The sequence below is a fragment of the Chenopodium quinoa genome, unplaced genomic scaffold (genome assembly GCF_001683475.1).
Source record: "Chenopodium quinoa cultivar QQ74 unplaced genomic scaffold, ASM168347v1, whole genome shotgun sequence".
NCBI classification, from domain to species: Eukaryota; Viridiplantae; Streptophyta; class Magnoliopsida; order Caryophyllales; family Amaranthaceae; genus Chenopodium; species Chenopodium quinoa.
The window spans coordinates 10,711,682-10,732,981 of NW_018745684.1; the positions used below are offsets into that span (position 1 = coordinate 10,711,682).

A 21,300-nucleotide genomic window follows, 5' to 3' on the forward strand; every position below is an offset into this window, starting at 1 on the left:
AATTACATTCTCAACTACTCCTTACTAAAGGACTCTCTCCCACCCAAATTGTTGTTCAGTATGGATTATTCAAGATTGAAAATAACACCATCAAATAATAAGCTGTTAAATTATGACTCGAAATCTTATAGGGCTGACTTTAAATGCATATATCTCTCAAACTACAAGTGAGTTTGAGATGATTCAAGTTGCAAATGATACCTTGTTTCAAGAGCTTGCAACGATAGGTCATATGCCCAATTTTGATAAGAAACGAGAAAGTTATGGCCGTTTTACAAAAACCTGACGAAGCTGGAAAATTGCGACGAGCAGGCGAGCTAATGCTCTAGGCGAGTGAAATGTAGCTCGGCCCTTTGAAGACTTGCGGTAGGCTTGAGCTAGCTGCCGAGCTATAGCTCGGTAGTTCGGTTCTTTTAGGATAATTTATGGGATATTTCCTAAAGTTATATCTTTTCTATGACGGCTATTTGAGTATACTTGGAGAACAATTTAGGGTATAATTAGGGTTTCCTTGTGTTATAAAAGGACCGTTTAGTTGATCAACTAGATCATACCTTTTGAGCCATTAAATTTAGGACTCCTTGTATTATTCTTTCGTTCTTTCTCTATTATAGTGAAGAACCTCTCGAATCTCCCACTCGTGGATGTAGGTCTAATTTGACCGAACCATGTAAATCCTTGTGTTCTTTGTTTATCTTTTTTATTGCTTTTCTCGTTGTTATTTTTTTATTGACTTGTTCTGCATTAATTAAACACGATTACACCCTTTATTTCCTAACATAATCTAATTAATTACGAGCCATTATAATTCACACACTTTGCTTTCATCCATTTGAGTTGCACTTGTAAATTGTTAGCCTAAAACCTCTGTCTTCACTTCGACTATCACCGAGTCTAGAGCTTACCACCATTGTTGGCATGCGACACGCTGCACACTCTTACATGATCCTGCACCACACCAAGTCACCAATACTTACTCCCACTTCTCCGGACTTCGCTCCACCCGTGCATTCACTTTTCAGTCATCCAACTTCAGGAAAGGACCACGTCGTGTCATCTCTACTGCTAGTCTTCGTGACTGACTTCTAGGCAATGTTCTTCTATTTGCTGTAATAGTGAGCGTGTATTAAGTTGCATGAACTTAGCTTTCAGAGAGAGAAATGTGAACATTCTCTTACTATGAGAAAACCGAGAAGCGTATCTATCTGTTCCGGGTGTGGATCAGAGTACTTATGCTTAGGGCTCATAAATATCTCTGATCCGATCTGATACCAACCCTTAGGGATTTTAAGTTGATTATGTTCGATAGTGAGTAAAGTAAAATTCAGGTGTATGTAAAGAATAAATAAATCGTACATTTGAAATGTAATGTAAGGATATTTATAGAATACCAAAAAGTACATATGCTACCTAGGGGTGGGCTCTGGTGCTTGTCAAGTGGATGTTACTCTCCTAATACATGGATATAAAGATGAATATCCACTTGTCTAGGATGATGTGGTGGAAGGAATAAACTTATTACTCAAACATACCCTTATTACGGAGTATTAAATATCCTTGTGAGCTTGGAAGTGTTTGGTCATTTTATATCATTGGTTTTGATCACAAATAAATCAAAAGAGAATGAAATTATAATTATTAGATTTCAGAGCATGGCCAATGGTTCTAATCATAACCAACTGGACTTGGGCAACCATTGGTCATGCTCTTACTCAAACCAAAGTAAGAGTCTTGATTTTTTTATTGTAAGAAAACCTAGAAATACATTGTATAGCCCATGTCATAGAAAATTAAAAAGCCATATTATGTAAGTACTTGAAAATAACCTTTGTTATATTGTAAAGATTTATTTCCTCGGTTAAAATATGCAATATACAGCATACTATGTAGTTCGCATTTGATAGGGAGCGATTTGGATTATGAACAATTAAGCTGCCAACTAATTCTAATTCGAATGAATACGTATTACGTAGTAGTATGTATGGAGTAGTAAACAAGAATATGAATGGATTAACCAACAAGTCACACATTTAGGTGATTATTTCTTCAATATAACGTCATAGAACATATATGCACATAATATCTGACACATTTTCATACTTAAAATGTGACGATGTGGTCTTAGTTGATGTATTTCTTAAACCAATTCAACATATCCTTATGAGCTTCTTCAGCAGACTTAACAGCAGCTGGATCTTTAGGGTCATATCTCATTGTCCACCCATGTGCAACTCCAGGAAATATTTTCACATATCCATCCACCTATAAACAACCAAGTCACATAAGCTAGATTTCTGTACAACATTACGGCGTAATAAACTCTCTCCTGCTGGTATCATCAGATCAAAACTTTTTTTTATTGACACAACCCAAGCCCTTATTATCATCTCTTCACCAGAACAAAAGATGTTGTATCTTATTATCGACGTACCTTAGGATGCTTAGCTTTCATGGCCTCCTCAAATTGCTTCAGGAGTTCAGGCGGAGATACTTGGTCAAACTCTGCCCCAAGAACAGCAATTGGTACCTTCAAACCTGTCATAATTAACAAATAAGATTTAAGTTCATTCAATTGAAAACCAAGTAATTAATATTAAGAGCTTCAACAATTTAATTGCAAATTAAGTATGGGGTTGAATTGGCTCATCAATGGATCGGACATTGGCCTTTGATCAATGATAACATACATGTGTGTTCGTACATGCTAGTAGTATAAATATGAGCAGGCGGCTTCATTCGAGCAGGAATGAAGATCGAGTAACAACCTTAAAAATACACTACTTTTACTATTTCTAACATACCAAAGGTACAAACACCCCTGCCATCAAGACATCAACCCCTTTCATCACAAAAAGGGTAGACAACGTAAACAAAGGCGCATAACCCTTTAAACAAAACAAATTTTACAAATTAATTAATCTAAGACATCCATTATTTTACCTTTGATATCATCCACAGTGACCCCTGCAGGATGTAGCAGAACGCCTGCCTGTATATATGCATCACTTTGGGCTAGTAGCGCAGTCACTTTACCTGAATCGAGTAAATGATTGAAAATTATAGTACGAAAGAAAAGGAAATTAATGAGTACAATTATTTAGTATGACTTAACATGTGCATCTAATTGCAAATATTAGTCAATTATAAAGGAAAAAAGTATGAAACCTTAGCTTACCTCCCCAACAGAAGCCAGCTGTTCCAATTTTACATATACCTTTCTGCTTTAAAGCCTCAATTATCGGTTTTGCCTCTTCGTATCCTTTGTCCTAAGAAATGAATTCATATGCATAGATATCAAATCGATAATCAGTTAAATAAAAACTTACATTCATTCATTCTAATAGGTACAAATAAAAAAAAAATGAAAGAAAAAAAATTACAGTTCCATGGTCTTTTAACCAAACTTGTGGTGGTCTGTCAGGGTTATCAGGATTGTAGGGATCCCCATGGAAGAAATCAGGGACAACTACGTAATAACCAGCAGCGGCAACTTTGTCTGCGAGCTTCCTATACGTACATAGGATGATTAGGTCGTTGATGTTAGTGTCCGATGTTTTGCAAAAGAGAAAAAATATAAAACTCTCTTGTTTTCTTCCTTAAGAAAAATTTTTAACATTGCTCTAGGATGTAATTCACCATGCAGTGGAGAAACACAAGAAGATATTGTTTGTTTAATGGCATAAAGCATTAGACTTAACTGTTTTTTTATTTTAGTGAATTTTAGGAGAAATGGTGACTTTTAATTATATGATTTGGACTAACACTAATAAGAAATTTAGAGTGACTTAGCCTGCTCCTACTGTATAGAAGTTTTCCACAACCCATTGTGAAGAGTATTTCTCAATCCATCCCAGACTAAACTTATCTAAGCTTCTTTTTTTCCCCTAAATTTGTCTTTAAAATACTTGTGTGTGTGTGTTTTTTGGAAAATTTTCAACGGTGACCCCTAACTTTTGCTATGCACCAATGCTAACCTCCCATTTTTTTTTTAATTATTATTATACAAAATGACCTTAGTTAAAAATTTCATCCCACTCATAACCTTATTTCATTAAATATTAACTATGATTAGATTTGTATTATTTTTTACAAAAAGAATGACACCTGCCAGCCACTATCACCCTTTCCGGCGAAGCTACCCTAGGTTTCTCCGACCGCCGGCGATGCTACTCAGGCTCCCCGACTGCTAGTGATGCTGCGCTAGCTCTACCTTGACCATCGCTAGTTAGATTCCCAAATCCCCACCCACGACCCTCACTCTCTCTCCTCCTCGACCAAAACCAACCTCACGGCGAGAATCGAAGGTCAAAGGAGAGAAAGTTGTGAGGTTAGGGTTCAGGTCTACGCGGTGGAAAGGGTGGAGGCAATGGTTCGGCGGTTTGGTGGGAGGTCGGCGTTTCAGATGAGGGGTTCGGTGGCTCCGGTGAGGGTGGAGGTGGTGCTGGCCTGGCTACGTTTGGTGGGGATGAGGGTGGAGGTGGTGGCTAGGGTGGTGGTTTTTCTTTTTAGTTTTTTAATTTTCAAAGCTAACCATAGTTAATTATTTATTAACTAAATAACACTAATTAATGTCATAAGTAAGATAAATTTCATAATTAGGGTCATTTTGTATAATAAAAAAATAGGGAGGTCACCATTGGTGCGTAGCAAAAGTTGGGGGTCACCATTGAAAATTTCCCTTTTTTTTTTAAATGAAATAAGTAAATATGAGGTGGGGGTGAAACCTGAACTAGAATCTTAAATAATTAAAATAACTCCTATGGATAACCTTTTTAACGTAACATTTAGTAATTGATCAATCCCAAATATTGATGTATATACTCTAGAATACCTTAAGTTTGGAGCTTCATATCCTGCAAAACAAATACAAATACCAAATGCAAAGAGAATGATCAGCCATTTTGATTGCCACAATAATAGCAAGTAAGTTGAATAAAATCTAATACTCCGTATGTACTACTACTTTGGTTTGTATAATACAACTGTACAATATTTCGACTTTTTACATTATTAGTTCAATAACAACTTTAAGTACAAAAAAAAAAAAAAAAAAAATATATATATATATATATATTGGAATTTGATTTATTACTGAAAGGAATTTCATAAAGGATTTGGGTCAAAAAAACTTACCAAAAAAGTCAGAGATTAGAAGAATAGCAAGTTTAGAATGAGAAGAGCCAGTGACATATGAATTGAGGCCACCAATAACTTCAACATGCCCAGCTCCACTGTTTGGGTTCAAAGTTGGGGGATTCTTGCAGCATTGTGGCCCTGCCAATTTCAATTTTGTTAAGCATAAACTGGAGAGAAATTCAGACTTTGTCACTTTGAGCATATATAGCATTGCAACTCGCAAGCTCATTATGCTCTTCATCCAAAAAAATGTATCCACAAAAATTTCAATAATCCAATCCAAGTTAGATTTCAATGGTTTGGATCCAATTCGAAATCCAAATTAAAATAACTTTCATTTTTATTTGGGCCAAATGATCCGTAACACAATCATAATTTTTTTAAAAGAATACAAACTAACATTCCACAATCCTGAAATATAGAGCATTTTGGGAAAGTTTAATTATGTTAGCTTATTGCTGGTGCGTAAGTTTTAAAAATAATACCTACCTCTTTTTTTTAGTTGCCACGTATTTTCTTTTAGAAAGTTTATTTTTAGTTGACATGTTTTTTTTTTTTTTTTTTTTTTTTTTTTTTTTTTTTTTGGGTAAGTTTTATATTTTGTATTTACTATCTACCCCACTTACTTTATCATTCTCTTTTCTCTCTCTCTCCTCTCCTTAATATGTGTGTCTAAATTGAAAGCGTCAACTAAATAGAAACGAAGGAAGTACTTCATAGTTGACAAACCTAACACAACAACATAAATGGGTTGATGTAAAACCTTTATCATCTAGTGGTCAACACAAGCTTTATCATACAATAAATGGATTAGATTAGTGTTAAAATTGATAACTTAAAAATGCACTATCTTCCGTATTTCGATTAAATACATAAAAAATTAATATTTTAATTAATCTATCGAGTTAGTGTCAAAGGCTCATGAGTCATGACGCGTTATTTACCAAGAACGATCACAAATTTGACACAACATGTTTCATCTATCCCTCAATAAGTCACCGATACATTTCGACTTTTGCTCAAGGTATAATTGCATACAAGTATGAATTAAAAATTGTTGGATTAATCTCAATGAATCAATGTACATTTTTCCAATTTAAACTTTTAAAATCTTTTATTGTTCTGTAATATATAATTAAAGATATTGATTATCAAAATTATAATTCGATATGTGAGAAAATAAGTTTAAATATTTCATCATTCACACAGGGTTTTTTTTTTATTTTATTTTTTTTTGTTCTCCTAACTTCTTACAATGTACTTTATTAGTATCCTCCTTATTTATCATCCCTTCATGTATTGGGATGGGGAACAATTCTATTCTTACATCTATCCCTCAATTTACAAATCTCTACCCTTATTCCCCCCTCCCCTGCCCCCAAAACAAACACCATGTGAAGTCCTTAAAGGCTCTAAGCCAAGACTTTTTGTAGGTTCAAGTAATCAAGTTGTAGTATACTTCAATATGGAGTGGATGATATTCAATTATTAATTGATGCTTGTTTTTAGGGACCTAGTTTTTTACTCCCTCCGTTTATTTTTTATTTTATTTAATTTAATTTTAATTTTTTTTTTTAAATTGTATCACTTAGAGATTTTACTCTATTTATATACTCCCTCCGTTTTTTTTAAGTGTCCCATACACTTGGACACATAGTTTTAGGTAAAAGAATAAGATAGTAATAAAGTGGGTATTCTTCTTCTTCTTCTTTCTTCTGCTTGAACGCCTTAATCCCATAAGTGGAGTCAGCTACATGAACCAACATGAGGACTTCCCAGGAGGTCACCCATCTTAGTACTACTCTCAATTATTGTGACTCATGTCAAGCGATGTGACAAAGTTTTACACTGACCGTCACTAGCCTACCGTAACCCTCCTCCCTTATCCAGACTTGGGACTGGCAGCGGGAAACCCACTGGCGGAGTAAAAAAGTGGGTATGATTAGGAATAAATAATTTGGAAAATTAAGAGAGAGAAATATGAATGAGATCACTAGAAATAATGTGAGAGGGAGAAAAAATTTAGGAGCATATTGTTGGATTAATTACAACGATTATTTTTATAATTTTCTTTTTATCAATGATTAAAAATATTAATGATTAGTGTTGTATTCGGCAAATGTGCAAACTCAAGCTATGCATTAAACAAATAGAGGGTGTACGAGTACCAACTAAAATATATTCGATGTGAAACCATTAAAGCCAAATTTTTATATATGTAGATAGGTTGAAGTAATCAAGTCGCAATACTTCAATATGATCCGGTGGATGATCTTCATTGATGCTCGTATGGGCTTACTGGCCTACTCCGATCCCTATCCCCCTATAAAATGTTTTCGATGTAAAGTCATTTAACCCAAGTTTATATGTAGATTCAGCTCATTCAAGTAATAAAATCGTGGCTTCAATATGATGCAATAGATGATTTCATTGATGTTCATAAGGGCCTCCCCCGTTATTACCCCCTAAAATGTCTTCACTCTTCAAGTTATTATTAAATAGAAGTGTAAAGAATATGTTGTGTGAAATAGACAAATAAATAAATAAAAATTGAAGGTTACCCTCTATTTTTTTGGTCCAAGATCCATCATTGATATAGTGCTAATTGTATAAAACCGTTAAAAAAAATAAACTCGAGATTATTTTGCATTCACAAATGGCATGATGCACAAATCAACATAATCCAATGATCAAATACATAATGGAGGCAATGAAGCATGTCGTCAAAAAAAAAAAAAAAAAAAAAAGAGGAGCAGAAACAACAAAAATCTCAACAATCAATTAAAAGACATACCATGAGCAGCAACAAAGGACCATTGAACAAATATCAGAGCACATACGAAAATTATCAATGCAAATTCACAATTCCTCATTTAGTTTGTAAGAAAAGAAGAGCAATAGAGAAGTATATGAAAGATTGGAGAAAGCTTAATTCATATTATAGTCTCGGGGTACTTTTATATACAAGCCTAATCAATAGCATTATAAAACAAAGTCAACTATGTACTTAAATAGAGATCACAAATTCTTATTTAAGGCGGACTTACGTTCATTTATTCTAAGACGGTTTAAAGTTATCCAAAAAATATATGAAGTTTATATACTATAAAAATTACCATTTTTCTAATATACATTTTACTTTTAGAAAAACAGTTATAATATAGTAGATTAATAATATTAGCTTTTATAACATGTATTTATTATAAAATACACATTAAAATAAATTAAACCTGTCACAAATTAAAAGTTACCTTTAAAGGAGTTAAAGTTACTATAAGAATGGTTAAAGTTATCCTCATATTGACCGTCTTTCAATAAATTAACACAAGTCCGTCTTATACAAGACTCGTTGAATAAAAATTACAATCTAATATATATATATGGAAGTAGAAAGACTAGAATCAAGGAGTGATTATCTTCACAATATTATGAGATTTTATCTTCAATATTATTAAGAATATGTCTTGATATTAACTTCCACAGTATATGCTTCTACTTTCAAAGATATACTTAGCTCAACAATCAAAAGTCAAATATTTCCAAGCAATTGGCTAAGATCAACTTTAATGGTATGCTATTTTATCTTCTAGCTTAAATTGCTACATCATTATTTTCAGCTAATATTCCTAGCTAATGTTTACTCCAATGGTAAGCTAGTTATTATTTAGATTTTTAAACTGTATTTTTTTAAAAAATAATAATTTTCATAAGAAACAAGAGTCAAGCTATTAGTGAATTATCCTTCAATGATTTGGCTATTAGCTTAAAAATTATAAAAATTGCAAACTAGTTCCTAAAAGCAATTATTAGAGTTGCTTTTATATATAATAATAAAGTAGCTAGCCATGTCTAAAGAATACGTTGATTCAAATAATAAAAAAGGACCCATTTGATTAATCAAACTGTCATTTTTGTCGATTCAATGCTTTGTCACTACTTAATTATACTACTTGTATAAAATAATACATGATCAAAGTGTTAGTAGTTTACCTCTTTTGATGGTTTATTTTATTGTAATTACTTGTATTTTATAAATAGTTAGTTGTTGGTATACCTTGAATATTTCCTGCGTTTTAGTTGTCATTTGTGGTCATGATTTCAAAGCTTGCGCCTTTTTACAAGTTTTGGAGAGATGTTTATAAGTGATTTAGTGTTAGAATCCGCCTCTTTCTCTATGTATCCCCCTTCCTTTTTCCTTGTATTATCCTTATGCAGTGTCTTTTAAGTCTTTCTTTTTGCTTTCTAGGCTCTGGGGGAAATTATTGTGGTATTGTAGTTTTAGCGTTTACTAGTATTTCTCCATGTAATCAATATAAAACTCTTTATGGGGCGAATGGTTGAATGAATGAAAGCTCCTATCCGGGTTGCCTTTGCTTTAAGACTTGTGTGTTGATTTAAGCCTTTATAGATATTGTGCTTGTCTTGTTTTAAAGCCTCCCCACCAAACCAAGAGAACCTCAAAAGACGCCTTCCTTATCGTCGGTCCCGCTTGTGCCCGCTTCAAAATATCGGCCGTCACAAGCCCCGACTCAGCACTCGTTGTTGACGAGTGCTTTGTTCAGAAACCTTTGGTCCGTGCTGCTGTGTGCCACGAACCCCCTTCGCTCTAGGCTTGCGTCCTTGTCGTCAATAGACAAGTGCGCGCCGCACGATCCAGTGTCAAAACTCTTGGACCGTGACAGTTGGTATCAGAGCCGGGTTGCTCGAGATATGTCGAACGGAGAGATGCCAGGATATACGTTGGAAGAAAGACTTGCTTGGCTTGAAGGCAAGTCAGAATAGTGAGCTATGTTGGAAGAAAGGATGCCCAAGCTCGAAGATATTGTAATAAAGCAAGCCGAGGAAATGGAGAGGCTCGCGTCGACGGTGGATGGGTTGACGGAGCAACTTAACTTTGTGCAAGGCTTAGCAGATGAGGCACAAGACAAATGTGCCACCTTGATGCGTGCTCAAAGAGGGCTCGGGGATAGTGGAGGTACTAAAATAAAATCTCCTAAACCTCGGACCTTTAATGGCACGAGAGACTCGAAGGAGGTTGACAACTTCATCTTCGACATGGAGCAATACTTCTGTATATGTCGGTTGGAGGATGAACTAAAGGTTGATACTGCCACGATGTACTTAGTGGACGATGCTAAGCTTTGGTTGCGCACCAAGTACGCCGATATTCAAGCTAAGAGAACGTCGGTAGACACTTGGGAGAATCTAAAGAAAGAGCTGATGGCTCAATTTTACCCCGAGAATACTGAGTTTGTCGCTTGCACCAAGCTTGCAACACTGCAACATAAGACCTCTATTTGGGAGTATGTGAAGGAATATTCGGCGTGCATGTCAGAGATTCATGACAAGTGAGAGAAGGATCGCCTATTCAACTTTGTGAGGGGTCTGAAAGATTGGGCTCAAAGGGAGATATGGCGCCAGAAAATTGATACCTTATCGGGTGCTATAGCTGCAGCTGAAAGGTTGATGGATTACTCGTCAGAAAAAGCGCCCATCCAGAAGAAGGGAAATAATGGGTCAACATCAAGCACCTCAAGGAGCACCAGTAGTAATTCTCAGGTTAGCTCGAACAGTGTGGGGAATAGGTTCAGGAATAGGGGAGAAGACTCGCGGAAGAATGTCTTCACCGCATCTACAAACAGAGGTGGGTCCCCGGGCTCATCATCATCATGGAACAAACCCCTCACCTGTATACTTTGTCGAGGGCCGCACAAATGGTTTGAGTGCCAGCATAAGTCAGAAATAGACAGCCTCCAGAAGAAACTCTCCTCAATGTCCTCTGACCCTCATAAAGGAGATGACAAAGAGCAGGACGTGGGAAGCGAAGAAGAACCTTCTAAGTTGGGGGCAGTCTATTGCATGTACGCTATGGGAAAAGAAACGTCGGAAGATAAGGGTCGTGCTACCAGCCTGATGTACGTAGATGTCTGGATAAACGGGAAGAAGGCTCGGGCGATAGTTGATACAATGGCCACTCATAATTTCATCACGAAGCGCGAGGCAAACAGGTTAGGGCTGAGAGCCGTGCATAGTGGTGGTCGCATGAAGGTTGTGAACTCTGAAGCACAACCGACTTGCGGCGTGATAAAGAATGTGAGCACCAGGATTGGGGAATGGAGTGGGAGCCTGGACTTCACAGTGGCAACAATGGATGATTTTAAGCTGGTCCTTAGGATGGAATTCCTACACACCAGCAAGGCTGTCCCGATGCCCGACCTAGGGTCCTTACTTGTGACAAGACACCAACCGTGCCTCCTACGGACACACGCCCAAGCTGAAAAGGGAAAAGAATTGAAAGGCCCCCTTCTCTCGGCGATGCAAATCAAGAAGGGGATGAGGAGGAACGAGCCCACGTTCCTTGCCACTTTCTCGATGAAGGACGAGGAGGTCGAAGGCGATATCCCGGAAGTTATAGGAGAGTTGCTCGGGGAATATGTAGTCATACTTCTTAAGGAGCTCCTAAAATCTCTTCCTCCTCGAAGGGCCATAGATCACAGCATTGAATTGGTGGCAGGTGCTAGACCACCTGCACGAAGCCCCAATCGGATGGACCCTCCGGAACTTGCAGAGTTACGTAAACAGTTGGACGGGTTGTTAGAAGCTGGGTTCATCCGGCCTTCCAGAGCTCCCTATGGAGCACCGGTCCTTTTCCAGAAGAAGCAAGATGGGAGTTTGAGACTGTGTATCGACTATAGAGCCTTAAACAAGCTGACAGTGAGGAATCACTATCCAATACCGTTGGTAGCAGACTTGTTCGATCAGCTAGGAGATGTTGTGTACTTCACGAAGCTTAATCTAAGGTCCGGCTACCATCAAGTCCGAATTTCTCAGGGGGATGAACCAAAGACAGCTTGCGTCACCAGATACGGCGCGTTCGAGTGGTTGGTCATGCCGTTTAGGCTAACAAATGCGCCTACAACATTCTGTACCTTGATGAATCAAGTCTTCCACGACTACCTTGACAGGTTTGTGGTTGTTTACTTAGACGACATCGTAATCTTCAGCAACACCCTAGAAGAGCACTTAGAAAACCTGAGGAAGGTGTTTGAGAAGTTAAAACAACATCACCTGTTCGTGAAGTGGGAAAAATGTGCTTTTGCGAAGGAAGAAGTAAGCTTCTTTGGACAGTTTATGGGAGGAGGCCGCATAAGGATGGATCCTAAGAAAATCCAAGCTATTAGTGATTGGCAAGCTCCGAAGAACGTCTCAGAATTAAGGTCGTTTTTAAGGTTGGCTAACTACTATCGCCGCTTCATTAAGGGATATTCAGAGATAGCAAGTCCTCTCACGGACTTGTTGAAGAAAGACAACAAATGGAATTGGTTGGAGAAACAACAAGGGGCTTTCCTCAAGCTCAAAGAAGCAGTAATGAAGGAACCGATTTTAGCCCTCCCTAACATTAACAAGTCGTTTGAAGTTGAGACGGATGCATCCGACTATGCATTGGGCGGTGTCTTACTCCAAGAGGGCCACCTAGTTGCTTATGAGAGTCGGAAGTTGAGTGGAGACGAGAGGAGGTATGCTGCCCAAGAAAAAGAGCTGTTAGCCATTGTTCACTATCTGAAGGGGTGGAGACACTACTTGTTGGGAGCAAAATTTATTGTTCGCACCGACAACACTGCGGCCAGCTACTTCCTCACCCAACCAAAGTTAACAGGGAAGCAAGCTCGTTGGCAGGAGGTCCTAGCGGATTTTGATGTGGAGTTCACGTACAAGACTAGGGCCAGTAACAAAGTAGCTGATGCCTTGAGCCGTCGTGCCGATTTGGCCCCCCTACAAAGACTGTCTCCCATGTCAGCCAGCAATGTCAAAACCTCAGTCAAAGATCAAGTCAAACAACACCACTTAGAAGACCCCATGACTAACACTATTAAAGGGCTGATAGAAGAAGGAAAGACAAGACGCTTCTAGATAGAAGACGGGCTCATTTTCACAAAGGGTAACAAGCTATTCATACCAAAGGCGGGAGACCTGCGGAAGATGCTCTTAAAGGAATGTCATGATACCCTATGGGTCGGACACCCAGGGTGGCAGAGGACTTTAAGCTTACTATCCTTGGGGTATTATTGGCCGGGAATGAAAGAAGATGTCATGAGTTACACCCGGACCTGCTTGGTTTGTCAACAAGACAAGGTAGACCGTCAGAAACCTGGAGGCCTCCTAGATTCTCTTCCCGTGCCGACACGTCCGTGGGAAAGCATATCAATGGACTTCATCAGTGGTCTCCCCAAAGTGGACCAGTACTCCGCAATGATGGTGGTGATTGACCGATTCTCCAAATATGCCACCTTTGTCTCCATGCAGAAGCATTGTGGTGCGGAGGAGACGACGACATTGTTCTTTAAACATGTGGTGAAGTATTGGGGGTTGCCCTAGAGCATAGTCAGCGACCGAGATACAAGATTCACGAGTATATTCTGGACAGAGTTGTTCCAGCTGCTGGGGTAAGACCTAAATATGTCTTCAAGCCACCACCCTCAATCTGATGGCCAAACAGAGAGATTCAACGGTCTCTTAGAGGAATACTTGAGACACTTCGTTAGAGCCAACCAGAACGATTGAGTGAAGCTCCTTGATGTCGCCCAACTTTGCTTCAATTCCCAAAAGAGTACCTCATCCAACAGAAGTCCGTTTGAATTGGTGATGGGCCAACAACCTCTCCTACCCCACACCATAGCAACATCCGAAGATGGGAGGAGCCGCGAAGCACGAGAGTTTAAGCAAGAATGGCAGCAAAACATGGAAGTTGCTCGCGCATACTTGGAGCGGGCATCGAAGAGAATGAAGAAGTGGGCCGACCAGAATAGAAGACCGGTGGAGTTTGATGTAGGGGATATGGTGATGGTGAAGGTCCTCCCATAACAACTCAAGTTCCTTAGAGGAAGAGATCGCAGGCTGATCAGAAAATATGAAGGCCCCATCCGCATCACTAAACGGATTGGGAAGAGTGCGTACAAAGTCGAGCCGCCTACGTGGATGAAGATACACCCTGTCTTCCACGTTAGTCGTCTCAAACCCTATCATCCAGATCCAGAAGACAGCAACTGTAACACCAGCAACCGCGCCAACATCAAAACCAGGGCGAGAACCACACCAGCAACAGAAGAGTGAAGCTAGTATTTTTCTTTACATATATGTTTTGTTTTGTAAGTCGACGAGGTTGTCGACAGCTTAAGTGGGGGAGGATGTTAGAATCCGCCTCTTTCTCTATGTATCCCCCTTCTTTTTTCCTTGTATTTTCCTTATGTAGTGTCTTCTAAGTCTTTCTTTTTGCTTTCTAGGCTCTAGGGGAAATTATTGTGTTACTGTAGTTTCAGCGTTCACTAGTATTTCTCCATGTAATCAATATAAAGCTCTTTATGGGGCGAATGATTGAATGAATGAAAGCTCCTATCCGGGTTGCCTTTGCTTTAAGACTTGTGTGTTGATTTAAGCCTTTATAGATATTTTGCTTGCCTTGTTTTAAAGCCTCCCCACCAAACCAAGAGAACCTTAAAAGACGCCTTCCTTATCATCGGTCCCGCTTGTGCCCGCTTTGAAATATCGGCCGTCACAGGCCCCGACTCAGCACTCGTTGTTGACGAGTGCTTCGTTGAGAAACCTTTGGTCCGTGCTGCTGTGTGCCACGAACCCCCTTCGCTCTAGGGTTGCGTCCTTGTCGCCAATAGACAAGTGCGCGCCGCACGATCCAGTGTCAAAACTCTTGGACCGTGACACTTAGTCACTTAGATTAGTCGTCTATTTATTAAACAAAGTTTACGTAAATTAGGTTTGGGTTTATATGGGTAGAGCTAGTCCATGCATTTAAATTTTTTTATACCTACCTAGTGAACAACATGGTTAGAGTAAACAAAACCGGATTCATATGAACTTAAGGCCAATGGCTGGTGCCATATACTCACATCGTAATTGAGCATAAGCCAGACGCAACACATTTTCACATAGTAAGATTACTAAATCACAAGCAGAACTTTATTTTTAGGAAATTTTGCAAAAGAACCACCTTTTATAAGAAATTTTTTGCAAGAAACCACCTTATAATTTTTTTATTTTTACAATGACATACCTTAATCAAATTTTTTTTTGCAATGACACACCTTTATGTCAAAAAAATGGGGTCAAACCCCATTTTTCGGTGTTAACTACCCCAACCCCACCCACGAAATCGCCCCCTCCCCAGCCTCATTCACGAAATCACCCCTTTCTTAGCTCCCCCCAGGAAACCGCCTCCCCTCCTCATCCCCACCAACGAAATCGAACTCCCTTCTTTCCACCACCCCGCGAAATCTAGGTTTAGGGTGGTTCAAGTGTTAATTTAGGGTTTGGGGAGCGCGGTTAGGGGTGTCGGCGCTAACAGTGGAGGGAAGAAGGGTGGCTAGGGCTATAGAGGGTTTAGGGTGGTCAACGCCGTTAAAGGGGTGTGTTTAGAGTGGTCAACGCTGTGAAAGGGTGGTTTTGTGGGTGGGGCCGGGGAGGGAGGTGGTTTCGTGGGTGGATTGGGGTAGTCAACGTCGGAAAATGGGGTCAAATCCCATTTTTCAGCATAGAGGTGTGTCATTGCAAAAAAATAAAATTATAAGGTGGTTTCTTGCAAAAAATTTCTTATAAAAGGTGGTTTTTTTTGCAAAATTTCCTTATTTTTATGAAATTCCACAACATAGTCACATAAACATGCAAGTATTTGCACGTGATAGTGTAATACTCAGATCAGGTTATCATAACTCTCTACGATCTTCACTTTATGTGCTTCTGAAACTATCCCAACATATCCTGGTGAGCTTCGATTCCTCCGCGGCCTTGACTACTGCAGCATCTTCTGTTTGTATCTGACTGTCCATCCATGGGAAACTCCCGGAAAAATCTTGACGAATTTATTAACCTATATGTAACAAGCAAGAAACATTAGACTTCTGCAGAGCATACAGTCGAAACATAATTTTTCTAGCTAGTATTATCATCTCAAGTGCAAAATACCAGTAACAGAAATTCTAGCAGATAATCAAGAATTCAATATACATGTAGGCCGTCTTTTTTTTTATTTTTTTTATTCACTCACTTGATGGATGATAACCTTTTTGTGAGTAAGTATGAGCAAGGAGGCCACAAATAAGGAAGAATAAACAACAGGTGAGTTAACGCTTATTTTTGCGGAGGAAATCCAATTAACACCACTAAACTTGCTGAAAACCAAAAACACCAATTAAACTTTCATTATGTCTAATTTTTGTCACTCAAAGCACCAATTATATAATTTATAAGTCAAATAGAAAGTTCAACGTAAAGTGTGACAGTCTCCATACCTCAGGCTTGGGGTTCAAGGCCTCCTCAAATTGCTTCACAAGCTCAGGTGGAGACATTTGATCAACCTCAGCCCCAAGAACAGTAATAGATATCACATCTATTGCAAAGTACCAAACAAATTCAGTCACTGTAAATTTTTAAGGTTTAATTGACCCAAGATTTACATACAGATGAAAACCAAGATCACAATGAAACTTTAAATCCCCTGGTGTTAAATGCAAAACAATTATATTATTGGCCATCAAGATAGTTTTCCCAATTTCAAGTCTACAAATAGATAATGACATCCATTCTATTTATCTCTTTTTTATTCAAGCTCTTTCATCCTGCTTTTTAACTTGCTGATCATGTCACTTAAAATATCTTGGAGCTTTGCTAGGAGGAATTGAGCTATGTTTATATATATATATATATATATATATATATATATATATATATATATATATATATATATATATATTTTTTTTTTTTTTTTTTTTTTTTTTTTTTTTTTGGGTGCTTGGGGAGGGGGAAGGGCAAGGAAATTTTTTTACAAGAAAGTACAACACTTCAGTTCATGGAAGGGAAATTTTCAAGGTATGCTCAAATCAACCAACGGGAGCAGTCCAAAAGGCATTTCATGGGAGCACAATAAGCCGATATAAGATCGGAAGTAATTAAGGAGAGTGGGGTAGGAGTACTATTTATAGGATAGTTGCACCATGAAACTGCAAAGGAGGCACACAAGCAGTGGCAGTTGCTAATGTGGGTATGGAATAGATAGAAGTTTCATTCACCAATTGGGGTTCATCTTATTATTCATTTGAGTTGTATAAAAGAAACCGCAAGAGAAATATAATGTACAACGAACATACAGTCATGCAGATACTTATTCAAAGTATACATTAAGGATGGATTTTGCAGGCTTCTTGTAGAAAGGTTGAGAAGGGATTCAACCATCCCTCTTTCAAAACTAAGGGCGGTGATATACATTCATCAATGGGGATCTTTGTAACTAAAGGAGCAGGTGTCCAATATAGAAGAGTAAAAAACTGCTCCTAATTCTAAAACCAAATTATGTAAGCAATGACTGATAGCTTGCTGTTTGGTATGATTGTAGAGTGGTTTTTAGCCTTGAAATTGTGAGAAATCAATGTCTTAGTTCACTAACCACTCTATTTTTATGCATTTTTGCGTTTATGTGCGAAGGTTTCATGTCTTTGTCAAGTGCAATTACTAGATTTATAATGGATCAAATTATGGAGATAATTAAGTTCGTTCTTTTGGGTCGTCGTTTTATCATAGCTAGAGGTACTTAAGACCCTTGGACTAGTAAAATAGCCTAAAGCTCAATTGAATGGATCTTATAAGGTCACACAAAGGGCCTAGATTGAGAATAAAAGGAAGAGGCCCATGTTGGGCCTCATCACTCTAGGTGGCCGGCCATATGGAGGAGTTTAGAGGGTTTGGGCTTTGCTTCCTAGTCTAATTATAATATGATTATAAATAGACTAGGTGCCTAGGGTTGATATAAGATTTAGTGATCATTGAATCAAACCCTAATTAGCAAACATAAGCCAACCTCTCTCTCTCTCTCTCTCTCTCTCTCTCTCTCTCTCTCTCTCTCTCTCTCTCTCATGGATCTCTCTCCCCTCATTAGCACATCTTGTGTACGGTGGTAGTGTTCATGGTGGTGCCGGTTGTCCGCAAAGGTGGTGATCGTGGTGTTTCCCTTTCACCCGACCAATCTAGCATCGGTGGACGGCTCATTTGAATCTCGTGGACTAAGTAGAGGAGCAACTCTTGGAGCTCTGATGTGTGGCATTTATGCCACCATTTTAACCCTTTTTACTACCGATTTCCCCCGGATTTGTCACTTGCTTATGCCTCTTTTCACCCCTTTTATCTTGATTTTAGTCACTTTAGCTCCCTCTCGTATTTTTCCTCCCCTTTTGTCTTTTCTTCTAGTTTTTACCTCCTTTTTGAGTGTTTTGACAGCTCCTAGCGCTTATGTGCGATTAATGAATCAATAGCTCGAGTGGAGATGCCAAAGGAGCTTGCCAAAGAAGTGGAGATGCCAAGATGGAGAGGGCGCGCTGTTCTGATGGGCCGAGGGCGCGGGCTTGTAAGCCGCGGGCGCGGACAGGAAAAGTCTGAAGCTAGTAGAAGAAAGTGGAGATGGCGAGCCGCGGGCGCGGAGCATTGGGGCCGCGGGCGCGGCACTTTCCCCCGCGGGCGCGGCTTTCTGGGTTTTACGAGGCTATTTACCCAGCTTGGAGAGGGTGCGGCTGCCTGTTTGGAGAGCCCTCTCCCTTGCCCTTTTTCTTCCTTTTGGTAGAAGACTATAAATAGTCCCTTGCTTGAGTTTCTTAGCATCCACTATTCCATTGGCCCCAAAAACCACTTGTAGAGAGAGAAGTTCATGGTTTCTAGAGAGAGAAAACACTAGTGTTCAAGATTCAATCTTTGTAATCAAATATTCAAGCTTTCTTCTAGATTGTTGCTACTACTTTGATGATTTGGTAATCTTTCATCTTTATAATATCAATCTTTACTTTTGTTTCTCTAGTTTTTGATCTTCTTTGTTTTATTGCTCTTACTTGAGTTTATTTCCATAAATATTCAAGCTTTATTAGTTTCTTTGATTTTCCTTTCAAGTTAGAATCATGTTAGGTTGTGTTGGTATTGAATACATGCTTATGTTAGTTGTTATGGCTATTCCTTTCCTTCTAGCTTAGGTTTTTAGCTAGGGAAGGGGGTGAAAATCATGTGTATTTTAATATCTATTGATTATTGATTGGGATTTATTCTTGAGTTGATGATTTGAGCCATAATATGCTTGGAGTTAGTGTGTGCACCTCTAATCCCAAGAATCTAGCCCTTGATTGAATGCATGAGAATGATTTAATCTAGGTGTGAATGATTCCATCGACTTGCTTGGGTAGTTGCATGAGAATGAGCTATCCTAGGTAGAGCTTATACTCCTAGAATCGGTTTCCCTTCGGTTTTCTTTAATACTCTTTGTTCATGATTGAATCCCCCTCTCCCTAGTGCTTTTGACATTGTTATCTCTCTAATCTTGTCCATTTATTTGCTTTTAAAAGTGTTTAATCTACTTCCCTTATTTCTAGTTTATTCTAGGCTCAATAGTAGTTGGTTTGTCCATAGAATTCTTCAAACACAAATACAAATACCCCTTTTTGTTACTAGCAATTTCTCCTCGATTTCGTATTAATTGTGCTAAACCCCCGTTTCCTTGGGATTCGACCCTACCTTACCGCTATCTAAAGCAAAATTTGATAGAGTTCGGATAAGAGTTATAAATTGTAATTTTTATCTAGGATAGTAAACTAACGACCTATTGTCCACCGATCAAAATTTTGGCGCCGTTGCCGGGGAGACGGCTAGTTTTGCACACTTATTTGCGTAATTTGTGGATTTTGTTGCTTTTGTTTAGTTCCTTTTCCACTTGCTAGTCATTGCTAATTGTTTGCTTAGCTTTGGTGAATGCAAAGAAGATCTCAAGGACCACCTACTCACAACCTTGATCACGAAATTGACCGAACCTTGAGACAAGTCCGTAGACTCTATCAAGAAGAGGGACGAGGTTTTGGTGCAATCTTTGATAGTGAAAGTGAATCTTGTTCCTCACATTCCCAAGGTGACGAAATGGCAGGACAACAAGTGGATGTATTATTTCGTGAGTTCGGTAATCCGGAGGATTATGAGCTCACCGGTGGGATATTGTTACCCGTCAATGAAACTAACTTCACCATCCATCCTCAATACACTCGAATGGTTCAAGCGGAGCAATTCTCGGGTTCGCCAAGTGAAGACCCCATTGAGCACCTTGATAGGTTCCTCGAACTCCGTGCCATGATACAAACCAACCAAGTTTCTCAAGAATACATCCGGATGCACCTATCTCGGCAATCTCTTGCGGGGAGAGCAAAGAAGTGGCTCAAGCAAGTCAAGCCTAATTCTCTCACGACATGGAGGGAAATTATTTAAGCATTCTTGAAGAGGTTCATCTCCGAAGAGAAAACCGCCGAGATGAGTAGGAAGATAGCATCTTTTGAACAAGAGGCGGAGGAAAGCCTTAGTGAAGCTTGGGAGAGGTTTAAAGAGTTGGTGCAAGCATGTCCTCACCATGAGTACAATCAAAGCTTACTCATGAGGTTCTTCTATGATGGTTTGGAACCGATGTCTCGAGCTAATTTGGATGCGGGGGCGGGTAGACAATTGATCAAAGTTCCTCAAAATCAAGTTGAAGCAACGATCGAAGAGGTAGTTAAAAACTACTCTTGGGGAGGAAGAAGGAGGAATGCGCCAAAGAAAGGTGGGAAGTATGAGTTGGAGAAGGTCGATCAATTGCAACATCAAATTGAGATGTTGACAAAAGGGCTTTCCAAGTTGAATACAAGTGTTGCTAGTGGTTCAAGCTCCTCCCAAGTCAACTCTTTCTCTTGTCAAAATTGTGGTGGCACCAACCATGATACATCCTATTGTGGCGGGTTGAGCCCGGAGCATGTAGCGGCATACAACAAAAGGCAAGAAGGGTATAGGGGAAATGGTGGAGGAGTAGCTTGGAAACAACCACCACCCGGATTTGCAACCCAACCTCAACAATGGAATCAACAAGCTCAACAACCATACAATTCCAACACCCAATATCAAAACCCTCCTCCATTCCAAACCCAAAATCAAAGAGGAAACTACCCAAGAAACAACCAACACAATAATCAACACCAATACCAAAATCAAACCCAAGCAACTCAAAAAAGTCAAGAGCAAGCATCTCAACCCGATTCTACTCAAACTCAAATTCTTCAACAACTTCAAGCCATGAATCAACAAATGCAAGAAGTCAAGGCTCATAACAAG

The 21,300-nt window shown here is 38.9% G+C and overlaps 1 protein-coding gene across 1 annotated transcript; it reads right to left on the minus strand.

Annotated features, from left to right (window-relative positions):
- Positions 1-2,002: 2,002 nt before the first annotated feature.
- LOC110717935 (endo-1,3;1,4-beta-D-glucanase-like) lies at positions 2,003-8,081 on the minus strand. Its single transcript, XM_021896733.1, has 8 exons — positions 7,931-8,081; positions 5,134-5,274; positions 4,832-4,853; positions 3,381-3,507; positions 3,176-3,266; positions 2,941-3,033; positions 2,432-2,535; positions 2,003-2,262 (listed from the first exon to the last, which is right to left on the minus strand). Exons 1-8 carry the CDS (start codon positions 8,007-8,009, stop codon positions 2,122-2,124), a joined length of 798 nt encoding a protein of 265 aa, XP_021752425.1. The 5' UTR covers positions 8,010-8,081; the 3' UTR covers positions 2,003-2,121.
- Positions 8,082-21,300: the final 13,219 nt, after the last annotated feature.